The sequence below is a fragment of the Pecten maximus genome, chromosome 11 (assembly GCF_902652985.1).
Source record: "Pecten maximus chromosome 11, xPecMax1.1, whole genome shotgun sequence".
NCBI classification, from domain to species: Eukaryota; Metazoa; Mollusca; class Bivalvia; order Pectinida; family Pectinidae; genus Pecten; species Pecten maximus.
In genome coordinates this window covers 8,593,246-8,609,966 of record NC_047025.1, presented here as the reverse complement: position 1 = coordinate 8,609,966, position 16,721 = coordinate 8,593,246, and the positions used below count along the sequence as shown (strand labels likewise).

Sequence of the window (16,721 nt, the reverse complement as noted above, 5' to 3'; positions counted from 1 at the left end):
GCATTTGCTGCATGTATTTGAAAAAGCCTAAAAAGATAAAAATTTGATTGTGAGAATAACTTGAAAGCAAGCAAGTAAACATGGCGTCGTATCAAATTTAGCAATGATAAGAGCAAAAATCCTCTTGATATCAGACTGATTTAATCACAATCATCAATAACCCCTGCTTCCTTGTGCTGTTTCTGTTTTCTTCATGTGATTTTGGAAAGTTTTATAATTGAACTTCAACTTTTATGTGAACAAAACAATGTTTAACTTGTCTTCTAGGGTGAAAGAGATTGGCCAGGTGGCTGAGGCATGTCGTCTTGAGCTGAAGAACGCTAGAGATGAAGTACAACTACAGGACAGACGCAGACGAGACGCAGACACAGCAAACCTGGAGCTTCAGAAACGGTAAAACTAAAATATAACCAGCCTTGATTAAATCAAACCCAGCTTGGTTATACCAATATAAACCAGCCTTGGTTAAATCAACATAAACCCAGCTTGGTTATACAATATAAAACAGCCTTGGTTAATAGTTGTTTTCCCTGAGAGGCATTTTTATTGAACTGTTATATCATTGTTTTAATTTTGTCTCGAGATCCTACATTTTTTTTTTTATAATCATGATATCAAGTTGTGTTAAATGAGTTGGAGAATACTTGAGTAACTCGTGATTACTAGTATTCCCCAAACTGTTAGAAAATTTAACATTGACTTTGTGGTAAGAGGTGATGGTTAAAGCATGCCACCTACAACCACACATAAGGTGATGAAAATATCATTTCAAGGGAAGATAGTATGTAACTGTATATGGCATTTGATGTATTGTTTCGCCCTCTTGGTACTCTTGTTGATATGTAAAATATCTTTTTTTTTTCCAGGTTTGACATGATAACACAGGAATGTAAAACCACTACAGACAGCAACCGTTACCTGGAGGGCGAGGTGGAAAGGTAGATGATTATAACAGATGTTGGTGTGGCTTTTAATGCTAATTTTGCCATAGACTCAATCAAATGATTTCAAAATGATGAAAATGCCAAGTAATATTTGTTGCTACTGTAAATGGGGGGGGGGGGGGGGGGGGGGGGGGGTCAATCCAGTAAAGATTAATTGTGCTTATTTCTGCCAAGTTGATTCATTCCTATCAGGTGTGGTTTGTATTTCTCAGGAAGCTGAGATTTCAGACATTCCTTGCTGTATTTCTGAGGTTGTGTTTTCGGGTTTTACCCTAATTGTTCCAGATAACATGTCTCCAATATGTTATTGAGTGGGGTAACTATGAGGTAGCTACCAGCTACTACATGAAAACCCCACCTCAAAATAATGCTGATTTTGCTAAAAAAAATCTTGTAATACCATTACAGCAGTGAAATAAACAGGTGTGACTTTGTATTATTTTTGTTTGTTTCAGACTGATCATATTTGGTAAGAAATACACAAACGAGAATGAAGACTTGAAGGAAGAAAAGGAGAGGTTAATGAATGAACGTCTACAATGTTGTGAGGTATGTCTAATATCAAAGTAACCTTACAGAATTTAATGGTTTTAACAATTTTAAATTTGAATTGCATAACAGTAAAATCACAGGACTCTGAGCACTTCTCTAGAGTTCTGATGTAGACCCCTTTGGAATCGATCTAAGATAATAATTCTAATTCTGATTCTGATTTGCATAGGTCATTCATCAACCAGTAAGATTGCTTGTCTCTCATATGTTGGGATAAAGGATTCATTAGAGGCCACAATCATAAAGGGTATAGATACTTTGAATTACCAGATATAAATAAGGAGCAGAGAATTTTAGATCAATCCAAGGTAGTCTCGACTCTACATTTGGCACTTAGCACAATACCTCACCAGAAACTACTGTCAGAAACCTGGAAGGGCATTTTTGATTGGCTGATGAATATTGAATAGGTCTTGGGTCTTTGGGATAACATTTCCAATGTGGCCCCTCCAGATCTCTATGCAACCAAAGTGCAATGAGAGATACAATTTTAACTATATTTTGGAAATATTCTATTGTTTAGTTGGCAGTAATTGCACAAGATTTATTTTCGCTATACATTCTGATACATAATCATCAAATATAGCACGAAAATAAATACCAAACAAATTCCTTTGTATACAGGAATATTTATAAGGCTTTATTCCGCAAAATAGGTAGAAAGTCCTTATTATTCCCCTACCGATGTAACGGGGGGGGGTTACAGGTTTCCTCCTCGTCCATCTGCTGTCAGTCTACACAATTTTCCGCACTTTTCTCAGCCATGCTTCAAGATATGTTGGTGAAAATTGGTTTTTGGGTCAAGGTCACTGTTACTATTTTTAGCGGGGCTGGTAGAGGACATGTATTGTTTTAGCAATACTCTGAGAATGCTTGTTAACCACTGATCCAAGCTATAGACTACAGAGAGAATAAAATCTTATCCTTTTATTTGTCTTTTAAGTCTGCAATTTATTGTTTTCCAGGAAATTAAAACCTTGAAAGCTGAAATTGATGAAATTTCAAAAGAAAATGCTACACTCCTGGGGCATCAGAACCCCAAACAAAAGATTCACCACATTATAAGTTTAAAGGAGGAAAATATTTCTCTCCGAGAGGTAAGTACTCAAGCTTGGGGATCATAACGTTCTGGACTTTGAAGGAAAATATAGGAATACCCCAAATGTGTAAAATTCAATGCATTAAACAGGAACCAAAGTCGTTTTAAATGATATGTATTACATGTATCAGGGGTAGTAACTCCAAAGAAGAGAAAACCAAACAAATTTTTTTCATTTTTTTTTTTAATTCAGTTTCTATTATGCTTCTGGTTGTTGATGCCATTTAATCCACTTTATTATAATTGCCAATATAAAGAAACAAGAGATCCTTTAGGGGTTCTATGTAAGACTTAGCTTTTCTCTACTTATTCCTTCTTTCTTTTCTCTACTTATTCCTTCTTTCTTCTTTATAAACCTATTGTTGTACAACTATTAGCTCACCGGTTATGAGTAATGGTGAGCTAACGCTGTACCCCCGGCGTCCACTTCGGCATCTGCGTCCCACCCAAAGACATTTTTGGAAAGCTTGTTAGTCCAAAAGTAAGCACCTCACGCCCTTCTAATTTGATTTATACATCATTAATAGAGGTCTAGGAGTGATGTTATGTGACGTACAATTTCAAAATGACATGCTTATACATACATTAAAAAAATGAGTGCATGGTGTAATTGCTGCTGCTGGGGAGCTTTGCATTCATTCATTGCAATTGTATTGTATATTTTTGTCTTCACAGGAAAATCAGAGTACTGTTGTAGTGAAAATACTGGTAATGATATATGTAGATTATTATTAAAGGCCAAAATGTTGATACATTTTCCCTGTTTTGTTTTCCCCATCACAGCAACTGATGAAGACCCAAAGAGAACTTCAGGAGGCGAAGATGAGTAACAAGGTCAGATCAGCATCAGGGACTCAAAAAGAAAATATCCCTCTCATGTCCTTTAACAGTATAAAACAGGAACAGGATTTAAAGGAGAAACCAAGAATGTTTCTGTCGGGAGACTTTAGCTGACGGACTGGTCGCCTTCTACAGGTGCTACATTGTATGTGTACATATAGCCAATCAGGGACCACTTTCTCTCATCTCTATGACATTTGATCTATTTTTACCACATTTATCATAATCTTAGCAGATTTATTGTCTCAACTTCAATCTCAGGAAGGTTTCTAATGATTTGATTCAGGAACTTTTAAATATGTTATAGCAAAATGTTAATTTCTGTTTCGTTTAGTATAAAGGTTGTTGTGTTTGGTATTTCTTGGGATAGAGTAAAACCACGAAAAAATATATGTTGAAATGAAAAGTAAAGGGTAAAAAAAATAATTAAAAATGCAAAGTCAGTGCTTCAAATTTTCAGTAAAAAGTAAAACAATTAAGAGGAAAAAAACCTGTTACTGTTGCACAGTAGAGGATTTTTTTTCCATATTGGCATTAAAAACCTTGTTTTAAGTTAAATGTATTCATATTGAAAATGCTTCATTTTTGTATCGGTTGTTATTTCTCTTTTTATTTTTATTTTTTTCAAAAATGGTGCTCAAATTTATTGTCTTAAATTTTCATGTTGGTGTAAACACAGAATGTGCTCAATCTCATTGTCAAAACTTTCCAGTTCATTGTACAATGTACTTATAACATCATGATCATCACAACATTTGCCATTGAAGCCATTTAAATAAAATCTATCCATATCCATTTCATGACATACATATTAACATAGAACTATCTCTGATACATATAAACTACCGGGTTTAGGTTTTTGCTTTTGCTGTATAAGTTGTTGAAAGAGAATAGTAATATGTTTTAATTGTGAATGATATCGAGATTATTTTATGTCATTTATTGATTAAGTTAATTTCAACTTGTTAAAAAAAATAATTTATGTTTTTTTTAATGATCTATCACTGTTTTTGCATGAGTGTAATGGAATAGAAGTCCGATTTCTGAAGACTTTTTGAAGATTATTCTTTATTTTCCATCTTACCTGCTCTGATTGGTATGAACTTTTATGTATTTGAACATACATGATACAGTTAAACTTTCTTCCAAAAATTCTTTGGAGTAACAGAGTCAATTTCTCAATTGATAGATGTTTTGAAATACACAAAACATTATTGATTTTTAAAGAGCCATTATTACTGTATGGAAGTGCTGTAAGTCAATTTTTAGATCACCTTAGACGAAGACTCAAGTGACTTATTGAGGTCACACTTTTGTCCGTCGTCATCTGGTCATTGGAAGAAAGTTCAACTGTATGTGGCGGAAGGATGTCCATGATGCATTTGTAGATTTGGATATTGCAAAATAGAAATGTTGACTAACCAGCAACTATACAAATTTTCAACATGTTTGAAGAGAGAATAAAATTGTGAAAAACCAGAACAATTGAGAAAGGTATTTCCTCTTAAATCATTTCTGTGATTAATCATTGCATTCTCTTTACTTCTAATTTTTGGTAAAATGAAATTTTTAAGTGTAAATTAATCTGTCGCCATCTGTCTTGAAATCATTGGAAGATAAAGGTATATTGTTATGCTATTGTATTAGATTTTTTTATGTATTAGTAGATGACTTTGATAAAATGGCAGAAAAATGTTATGTCATAATATCCCATCTTGAATTTTCTAATATGTAGATATATTTTTGACATTCTTCCTCCCAGCCCTGTCAGAAGGTCAGTTGTTCCAGGATACAACTTGTTATCGGAAAGTTTTAAACGATAGTCATATGCTTGTGTACCAACACATTTTCTAGAGATATTCATTAAAATATATAGTTTTCTTTTGTTAGTAGGAAAATCATTTCTTTGTGTAGAAATCACTTGTACATTCAGTTGAGCTTAATTGATGAAAACTATTTAATAATGTGTAAGGAAATTAAATATAGAGAATTTACAATGATTGATTCAAGTTTTGCAAAATTATGTTCATAAAAAAATTGATTAATCTTTTCCTTTTTTTTTTTTTTTAAGAAAATTATCAGTTGGTAGATTTATGTCTGTATCAGATATGTCATCCATAAGAATCATTAGAAAAATCATCATCAACATTGTGCCATCTATGAGAATCATTGGAAAATCATCTTTGTGTGTGTGTGTGTGTATGAGAACCATAAGAAAAATCATCATCATGAATATGTTTTTAAAGTGTTGTACCATTATTGACCTTGTTAATTTACTGTAAATATAACTTTTCTGTCAGATTTTGTAAAAATTGCTTTAGATACTAATAAATTTTATATGATTCCTAAATGAAATATGGAATGTGATTCAGCACACAGGTACACTCCAGTAATTTCCTTATCGTTTTAGTTTTTCAATTCTTGTTGAAACTCTTAACCATAATGTATTGAATTGTTGGTGTTTTATTGTTCTTTTGTTTCATTATTTCAACACTGTTTTTCAAGGAACTTGGGCAATAGCTTTCATGTTAGGCATAAAGATATGTCCTCCTATAACATCATTCAAGTTTCTTGATTGGAAAGTGTGACATCGTCATCAGTCGTTGCCACATTAGCACAACTGATGATGATGTCACATTGTCCAATCTGATTTTAATTGGTCAGATTGACTGTTTTATATATAAAATATATAGGATCTAGTCCAGGTGACCAACTTTCCTGCTACTTTTGAAATTAAGTAGCAAACTTCACATGTCTCCATATTATAACACATGTAATCACTTCTTCCTTCTTTCCTTCTTATCTGTCTTTCTTTCCTTTCTCTCTTAGTCTTATTTGTTAATGTTTATGTTGTTGATATGTGGAATTTTTATTGTTTTTAGCTCGCCAGAACAAAAAACATAATGTCAGTTTGGTCGATTCTCGAAAAAAAAGTGCTGATCACACTGTAAACTTTAGATATGTACCACAAGGTACTAATTGTCTTTAAAACACACAGTGTTACATACATTGTCGTATGTAGACATACTCCTTAATATAAAAGTATAGTGATAGTAAAATTGTATAATATCTTGCAATTAATTATGCAAATAATTATGCATTATATTAGATGCTGTATAGGAATGAAAGTATACATGAGTATCTCATGTGGAATGAAAGGAAATTATTGATGAATGTCATGTGAAACAGTAAAATATTGATGAATTTCATGTGAAACAGTAAAATATTGATGAATGTCATGTGAAACAGTAAAATATTGATGAATCAGTTTTGTGATTTGTTTTGTTTTTAGCTCCGCTGGCCCAAAGGGCCAAGTGAACTCATGCCATGGTATGGTGTCCGTCGTCAAAATTTTACTTTAAAAATCTTTTCGGTACCCAAATGGTCTAGGAGGAGGCTGTTTGATAAATAGCAGGCTAGGACAAAGGGCTGCCAAGTGTTTAAATGAATGACTTTGAACCAATGTCATGGTCACAGGGGTCATATATGATCATATTTAAGTGACAGCTTCTCAATAACCAAGAGGCCTAGATGGTACAAGTATAAGGCCACAGGGATCACCTTTTTTTTTAAATATTTAAATGTCTCTTCGATAACCAAGAGGCCAAGGGTCCTTATATTGGGCTACGATCCTCGATAACCAAGAGGCCAAGGGTCCTTATATTGGGCTACCAGCATGCTGGTATGAAGGGTACTTCCGAGGTCAGGGATCACATTTCTGAAGATATTTAAATGACTTCTCAATAACTAAGTGTCTATGATCCTTATATTGGGCTACCAGCATGCTGGTATGAAGGGCTACACCTTTCCTCGATCTACTTTCATGGGCACAAGGGTCAAAAAATGAAATATTTGATAAAAAAAATCTTTTTTTTTTTAAAGTTCAACAGTCATTGACATGCTGGGGAAAAGGGCTTTAAATGACCTAATTTCAAGGTCACGGGGGTCAATTTTGTTGTATTTAATTGACTTCTCAATAGCCAAGGGTCCTGATACTGGGCTACCAGCATGCTTATCTATCTACTTTCAAGGTCACATGCATGGGTAGCCTATGATGATTTTGTAAAAAAAAATATTTAAAAACTTCTTATTAAAAGTCTTAATTTACATTGACATTCTGGAATGAATGGCTCCCAAGTTTGTTCAAATTCTAGATAACCATTAGACCAAGGGTAATTATGATCTTGCTATGAACACGCTGGAATGAAATGAGTGAACTTGTATTGGATATCAAATGGGTCAAATACTTAAAAAAAAAAATTGTTCATATTTTAAGGGTTTAGCATCTCATTTCCAATACTTTGATAATATCCATGAACGACGGTGAGTTATCCAGAATAAAACCAGAAGAGTTAACTTTATGTTATGGACGGAGCCTGGAGCACTGGAGGCATTTTCAAGATTGGATCTGACACATGTAAATGATAGATATGGTTCATGTGCACAAGAACCTCGCCTTGACCTCCAGTTTACACTTGACACAGACTTATGATATAAGCAGAAGGGAAACAATATAGTAGAATGAATAAAGTTGAAATCTAGTCAGCACAGAGAAAAAATCTGTGTCATTAATTAATGTTGTCTTCTAATTTCTGGGTTTTAGAGAATATGGATAGGATTTTCGTATGTTTTGAGAATTTTCACCAGATTTTTAGTAAAACCATTACTGGCATTAGCAAAAAAAAAAATCCAGTTCCTAAATCTCGTCCAAAGTGGTCCCTGTTTCTGGAGACAAATTACGACATTTATACATTTGTTTTATCCAATATCATTGAAATTGGAGTGACAATTAGCAGGGGAGTCGGAGACAAACAGCGAGATAGTAGTGACATAGTAGTGATATAGTAGACGTTGGGACGTAACACTGAAATCAAAGTAACAGTAAATTATTGACTACTTTTGCCTTTTCTTATTCTTGTACTTTTTCAAAAAATCTATAAATTTTGTTCATATTCTGCCCTCGTTTATCGGTCTTGAGTTAAGATTATGGCTTCGTTACGTTGTTTTCAAAATCTTCGTCGATGGTTACAGATTCACGTTTGTGATAAGGTAACGCCAATTCAGAGTGTTCAGCTCTAGATTTTCATATATCAATGGAGAAATTATTTGTAGTCGTCCAGGTGTTTTATGGACGGTCGGCAAGTCACTGTCTGAACTGTCATGATGATGAAGATTGAGATTGTCTGAACATCTCGGATGAAGACAAAATTGTCTGAACAGTTCTGACGAAGGCCCAAAATTGTCTGGACATTCTGATGAAGTCCAAAATTGTCTGAACAGTTCTGAAGAAAACCAAAATTGTCTGAACAGTTCTGAAGAAAACCAAAATTGTCTGAACAGTTCTGAAGAAAACCAAAATAGTCTTAACAGTTTCGATGAAGACAATAATTGACTGAACAGTTCTGATGAAGAACAAAATTGTCTGGAAATGTCTGATGAAGAACAAAATTGTCAGAATATTTCTGATGAAGTCCAATTTTGTTTGAATAGATCTGATACAAACCAAAGTTTGAAATTGACTTTAAACACTTTTCCAGACAAGTTGATGAGGATTATGGAACCTTCCAAATGCAACACAGACTGATAATTTTGTAGGTAATTGTTTTATTTTCTGTGATTCAAGTACATAATATATTGATGAAATGGCAATGCTGTGGTTTGATTTGTTATAACGAAATAGTCATGAAAACACCAATGGGAGTAAACAGAAAGAATTATTATAAGGTCAAATAATAAATTTCTTGTCCGATAGAATTATCTTAATATTTATATTGTTTAAAGAAGTATTTTTACTAGTTGAAATAAGACATCTGGAATCTACGTTTTGTTTTTTATCGCGATTTCAATTTAGGCGAAAACATCTAATAAAAAAATTGAAGGTTTCTTTCAGAAAAAAGAAAAAACTAAATATTTAAATAACTATTACCACCAAGTTGAAAATTATTTCTTTCATTAACATTGGTTTCGGCAAAAGAAAATGTTTGGCACGTCGCAAAAACAAGGAGCATTGAAACTTGACTCAACCAACCACTGACTTTAACAACATCATGTAACACACTCGGAACGATGACATGCTCCATTGTCATTGCCCATACTGACTTAACTGACCAGTGACTTTAACAACAGCATGTAACACCCTCAGAACGATGAGATGCTCAACCGTTATTGCCCATACTGACTCCACCGACACACTGTCATATCCAACACATTGATTCAGAGGTGTCGGGTTTCACTGTATTTATGAAATCCAACGATGAAGAATAAGTTAACCAAACCTTCAGCATAAAACTGAGCTGGAATGATAATGATTAAGAATATAGCACTTTGCGGTAAATGTAAGCAACTTGAAAATTGTGGTCTAGCTCTTTTCTGATAACGTGTAGTATGTTTTAAGTAGACATACCATAAAGATGTGTACATGTATTACGATAGATTTTGGATAACGTATCGATCCTCATTTCCTGATACATACAATGTATAAAACACCAATGATTACATTCCAAACTAGATTAACCTTTGTTTGTCATAAGCAATGTCGATTTCGAATATGGTACATACACTGTGCATAAAAAAGAATGAATATGCGCTTGCGTTAAAGCTGGTCTTGCGTATCAAACAGCATCGTGATGTTGAGTATTGTAAGTACATTATAAATGACATCGCTCACAAAGTCAGAAATCTTCCGAGATGAGTTTGATGGTACTTTCATACGAGCCTTGTTAGAGAAAATGAGATCACAATATTTGTATGTAAAACTTTAACTTTAGTTTTTAGTTTTAATGAAGATTTGTCGGGGTATTAAATATGATTATTGTAAACTGCACGTAAAACATAGGTAACTCTTATATAACTATGTTTTATTATCATTCATTCATCGACCTCTTGTGTCTGTTAATACTGAGATCATTGTAAACACAAATACAACGGTATTCTACTATAATAACTGTACATACAAATTTCGCGAATTATCCATCGCTACAAAGATCCTTAATTTGCGCAATGAGGAAAATCGCAAAGATAAGATTATCGCAAACATTAAGCACTGGAAATTGTTGATATTACTGATATAAACTTTAAATTAAGTAGACATTAATTAATCAATGTGAAGTGCGCTGAAATAGGATAACCGCTAAAATATGTAGGTTTGCAGTATGTAATATGTTCATGTACACGGTATTGTGATAGATACAGTTGGTCTTACTACGGATAAAGTCAGAAAAAAAATCCAACAGAAATAATCAAATGTCATAATCATTTTTAGCTGTTCAAATTATATATTTTCACTGATATATGACATGTCAACGAAATAAAAATAAAAATTAAAAAGGTTGTCTTAAGGTATTTATTTATTTTTTATAAGTCCACGTGTCTAGATGTTCATTGCAAAATAGGGAGCTAATACTATTTAAAATTCTATGTTTCCTCTTTCTGAATATATATTTCCATGCATAATTGTATCTCTTTCACACAAAATATGATCTGCATAACTACAATGAAGATACTAGATGATATGACTGAAAATGTATGGTATATACAGGATACACATTCATTCACTCTCACACATTGATACTAACTAGTTACAGTACATTGCTTTCGATACAATATTTGCTTAGATATCTTACTTTATTTGTACAATACAACATTGAAACTTATATTATCTCCTAAAACCAAAAGCTTATCAAAAAGAAACACGAAAAGTATGCTTACAAAAATATGATTACCGAATTCCGATCTATTTGCGAAACAGAACATTTTGCATAGCATAATTCTTCATTATGCATAATATGTATTTTGCTTTGTGTTTTCCTGATTTGCGCAAGTATTTGTATTTTCACATATTTGGCATCTTTTGTTTTCCACAGAAGTGTTGAACACACACTGGCTGTTACCGATTAGGTAAACACCGCTTCCTTCTTTATGAACAAAAGGACCTAACCACGTGACATACATGTCCAATCAGTAATAGATGAATCCGATTACCTGCTTGAATACCAACGCGATTGGATAATCTGACCACGTGCCGAAGTAACCCAATTACATAAAAAAGAATAAAAACACGTGTTGGACCATTTCATCAATTTGATAGAGTCTGTCTTCTTTTAGCAGCTTGAGCACGTGATCAGACCACGTAACACATGATTGTGAGTTACACGAGTTAAAACAATCCGATTCTGTCGGCATGTAGAGAGTACGAGGAAGAAGGTAATGGTCAGAATGGAGTAGGACACACCAGTGGCTCCGGACACTCTGCATTTCATAGCGTCATACCTGATACAGATAATTATAAACAATCTTTGATAGAAATTTAGCAAATTACACAGCTGCACATAAAATCACGTATTTTGTAAATAATCAACCTGTTTTCAGGTGTATACGATGATTTGCCGACATGCGAAAACGCACCATAAAATTATGTATAATACAATTATCAACCTGTTTTTAGGTGAATACAATTATTTATCGACCTTGGAAAATGATCAGATCTGAAGAAATTGGGCTGGGTGGCAATAAAGAGCCAAACATTTTCCCTAAAAAAGTACTATGGGAAGAAGAAAAAACGAAACGCTGACACCTTTAAATTAGGACTACAAATAAAGCTATAGAGGATGTAAACGTTTTTGGCACGTCATTATATATATGTGTGTTGTTTTTTCAATTAAACGCTTGTTTGAGTGTATTATCTATTATCAGTATAAATTCAATCTAGGTGACAGATAGATAGAATGGTACCCGTTAGGTTATTGTTGCTTTAAAATGTATCAGTTATAGTGATATTGATGTTTCTATAAATTTTACTTACAAGTTAAAGAGCCCTTGCTGTTTTTTCTGGTACTCGAGTTCAATGAGGGATCCCTGGACCCACTCTCGCCCGTCTTTGAAGGGATACTCGTAACCTCGCTTGCAGGCGCATTTATAGTTCCCCCGAGTAAATTTGTATCCGGAGATTTGGGAGCACTATGGACAAAACGATGTTAATTTACATATAAATAAATGTTAAATCATAAATATATCATGCTCTCATGAGGCAAGTCAAATCGTTCAAAGGAACAGCTTGCACAACGAAAGGATACACTCGATAATATTCATTCTTAAAGACGTTCTTTCTCACTTTCTCTTTTCTCAGTACTTTTCAGCCAATGTCACTAATTGGTAATTCTATTAATCAAGTCGGATAAGAAAATTGTTTAAAAATAAAGTTTCATAAACGTTTTTGTCGTAACAAGAAAGGTAACTTTGGTGGTTTTATATGAACATTTATCCAAACTTACTGACATGAAAGGTATTATGTGTAAATCATTTTAACTTATAGAAAAGTGCACCGATTCATAATGTTTCGGTGTTTGTAGTTTCTAGACGTTTACATGCTAAATAATTAAAGAAATATGTAAGAGGAATTCTAGAGCGATATACTTACTGTTTGTGTACGATAGTCACATCTTGCAGTGTTCTTGAATGCGTTAGCAATGGCGAAAGGCTGGGCGCATTGATTGATATCCAGGAAATCCAAAGGTACGTCTACTGTCACCATTCCTCTGTAAGATAAAAGAGCCGTATGATAAATACGTCATGCATGTAGACTTACTCTGTACAGTGAAAGTTTTCACCAAACCGTCTTTCCCATATTATTTACCAAATGATAAATGACAGGATCTAATCAGTACTTGTATAATACTCAAAGTCTTGGTGAATTGACTAAACGGGATGGTTTTAAAGTCTGTTATTTTTAAGGGATCCTGAAAACATGGTACATGTTAATATAGCGAAACCCATTGTCCATTTCGTTTTTTCCCAAAAATGCATCTTTTTTGCGACAACATCAAAGACTTATAGATCTATTTCCTCGTTTGAGCTGTGATTAGGGATTTATTCAAAGGTATATCTTGTGTCCTATACCTATTCGTTACTTTTCTATTACAAGCATTTGTGATAAGAAACGTCACTTTCTCTGCCCATACGTTTCTGATGCTAATCACAAAGGTACACCAGCTCTTCTGACTTTGTACTTGATTCTACCTAATAGTTAAATAATATAAGTCAATAGTCGCCTCTTCATTCCAAAGGGAACGCAGAGAAAGGTATTTGGAATTATCCGCCTGATAGAATGTGTAAATGCGTCTTTTGCATCAGGTGACACCCTTATATTCCGAACGCCCAAAAGTCCGAAAATAGGTACTAAAAGTAAATATTAATACAATAATAATGTACATGTTGTATAGTAATATTGATAAATACTTTGATGTCAACATTACTCGAAATTTTTCATCTTTAAAAATCAGTAATTAGTTCAAGGAAACTTTCATATACAGACTTAGCTAAAAAAAAAAAACAGTAAGGAACGAATTTTTGATAAATAAGATATTTTTAATCTAAGCGATAGTTGAAAATGTGGTCATTTTACTTTATAAAAATATCTTTTTTATCGCTATTGTCACCGCTTTTGAGAGATGAGCACGCAACGCGCTGTTTTTATATTCAATGTTACAACTGTGTAAACACATTCAAATGGCTTTTGACTAACTAAAATGCATACAATTGTCATGTAAGGTTAGTCAGGTCCAATAAGTTATCTGTCAAAGTACAGTAATGAACCAATAGGAGAACTGAATATAGAATTCCAACAGAAAAAAAAGACTTCTAAAACATTGTCAACTGATAAATAATAAAGTGTTAGCGCTATAGTACTCTCAGTACTTTGATTTGTATGATGCTCACTTGGAGGCAGAACATATTATCAGAAAACGCTGAAATTGCGTTGACAAGTCTATTAAAAAATTACGCCATCGTGTGGAGCGTAACGTTGCAAGAACACGTCGTCAAAGATTGTACTACTGATCCCGCGATTTTGGCACATTTTTTTTCTTTCGGTTTTTTCGCGTTATTGCGTGTTTTGAATTGCGTTATTACGGGTTTTTTTTCGCGTTATTACTTATTTGGTTTTCGTGATTATGTATTCGAATTTACGTTAATGCCTGTCATTTGGTGTTATTGCTTGTTTTGATTTGCGACACAAATAGGCTTTTGTAGTATTGCAATGTATGGGGTGTATCCAGTAATGAGTTCCAACTCCATATCATAGACTGTTCTCAACTCAACCGTGCAAACACACTCTTCACAATTAAATGTTAATAAAGCTGTCGGTCCTGATCTTATCTACCCACGTATTCTTAAAGAAGCTACCAATCAGTTATCCCAACCGTTATCAAAATTATTCAATATATCATTAAGACTAGGCCTGTTCCCTTCAAAATGGAAAGTTGCAAATGTTATACCAGTTTTCAAAAAGGGTGACCCTTCTTCTGTAAATAATTATAGACCAATATCCCTATTGAGTATTTTAAGTAAAGTCATGGAAAGATGTATTTTCAAGTATCTCTATAATCACTTACACACTAACAGTATATTAACTAAACATCAGTCAGGATTTAGGCACGGCGATTCCACTATAAACCAGTTGGTAGACATAACTAATAGATCTCTTAAAACTTTGTATGCTGGAGTTCCCCAGGGGTCTATTCTGGGACCAATTTTATTCTTAGTTTTCATTAATGATATTGTTAATGAAATTACTTGCGATATTCGTCTTTTTGCAGATGACACAACACTTTCCATTGTAGTAGATAATCCCATCGCCGACTCTGAACTTCTCTCTTCTGACATAACAAAAATTTCTAACTGGGCTAGTTCTTGGCTTGTTACATTTAATCCTAACAAAACTGAATCATTGATTATTTCCAAAAATCTTTACAAACCTTTTCATCCAACTCTATATATGCTTAATACCCCTATTTCTGAAGTTGAACACCACAAGCACCTAGGTTTAAATTTTAGTAAAGATGGAAAATGGGATGAACACGTTGATACAATAATTAATAAATCACAGTCAAAACTTGGAATTATGAGAAAACTAAAATTTTATTAGATAGATCTTCTCTAGGAAAAATATTTATATCCTTTATAAGACCCTTAATTGAATACGGGGACGTGGTTTGGTCTAACATCCCACAAAACCTTTCAAATTTATTAGAAAATATCAATATTGAAGCCGCAAGAATCGTCACTGGCTCGACACGTCTAGTTAACACTGACAAACTTTTACGAGACGTAGGTTGGGATACACTTGAGACAAGACGTAGACACCATCGACTGATATTATTTCATAAAATGTATCATAGCCTAAGCCCTTCTTATTTGTCGAACCTTATTCCTCGTCTTACTGACCATCGCTATCAGACAAGACAGGCTAGAAATATACCTACAATCCTCTGTAGAACTGCAACATATTTCAACTCATTTCTTCCTTGTGTCATTCGCGAATGAATGCATTGCCTGAACATGTACAAAACCTAACGACGGTCCCACAGTTTAAATCATATCTGTCTAGAAATAAGGTACAAGTTCCAAAATATTACAACAGTGGAAGTAGATTGGGTCAGATATACCATAGCAGATTACGACTTGGCTGTAGCAGTCTCTCACAACACCTCTTTCTCAAAAATATTACTGATAATCCTCTTAGTCACTGCGGTGAAGTAGAATCTCCTGAACATTTCCTCTTTCATTGTCCCCAATATACTCGTATTAGAAGAGAAACAATAGATACCCTCCCTTATAATGTTAACTTAAAGTCTGCTCTCTGTGGGGACAGTACTCTTCTTCCAGATCAAAATGAAGACATATTCCTTACTGTTCAACGTTTTATTCTAGAAAGCAGACGCTTCTCAAATTGATATCGTATATCAAGAGCTCGATCGGGTGATTCTTGGAGCTTTATCTGTCTTTCAATGGCATCATATCTCTAAATATAATATATATATAACATGTTTATCATAATAATGTATTAAATAGAATACGCGCCAACATGTATCATGTACATACTGGTACTGACACAGTTGGGACATGAATTAAGATTTTGAATTATGATTTTCATTATTACCTAATTTTTCTGGTTTAAACTTTGTACTAAACTTACCATATCCATGCTCTTTTGACTTACCGTCGCCTGTATATATTTTGCTATTTCTTTTATTAGGAGACGAATTAATATAAGCTTTAGGCTTGTTTTCGAATCCTTACATTCATGTAATGTGTACAACTTTGCTGTTTACAAAATAAAATACTGTTTAAACCAAACAAACTCTTTCAAGCATATCTCCTTTCTAAACTTCTAAATAAGGATTTTAATCCTAATGGATGCCTATCTGAAGGATAGATTTTAAAGACTGATCACTAAGATGTATATCAGCAAGATATGCAAAACATATATATATATATTTAAACCCACAGTA

The 16,721-nt window shown here is 33.5% G+C and overlaps 2 protein-coding genes across 2 annotated transcripts in view; one reads left to right on the top strand and one right to left on the bottom strand.

Moving 5' to 3' along the window:
* The first annotated feature begins 247 nt into the window (after nt 1–247).
* Nucleotides 248–3,549, top strand: LOC117337839 (kinesin-like protein KIF15). Its single transcript, XM_033898965.1, has 5 exons — nt 248–393; nt 867–938; nt 1,400–1,493; nt 2,462–2,593; nt 3,379–3,549. The coding sequence occupies exons 1-5, from the start codon at nt 248–250 to the stop codon at nt 3,547–3,549; spliced, it is 615 nt and encodes a 204-aa protein (XP_033754856.1).
* Nucleotides 3,550–10,768: 7,219 nt separating this feature from the next.
* LOC117337506 overlaps nt 10,769–16,721 on the bottom strand; it is a 30,849-nt gene continuing 24,896 nt past the window's right edge. Inside the window, exons 6-8 of the mRNA XM_033898515.1 lie at nt 12,851–12,968; nt 12,236–12,390; nt 10,769–11,703 (exon numbers count right to left, since the gene is read on the bottom strand). Coding sequence (XP_033754406.1) covers nt 11,535–11,703; nt 12,236–12,390; nt 12,851–12,968 — 442 coding nt within the window. The 3' untranslated portion in view covers nt 10,769–11,534. The remainder of the gene's footprint in view (nt 11,704–12,235; nt 12,391–12,850; nt 12,969–16,721) is intronic.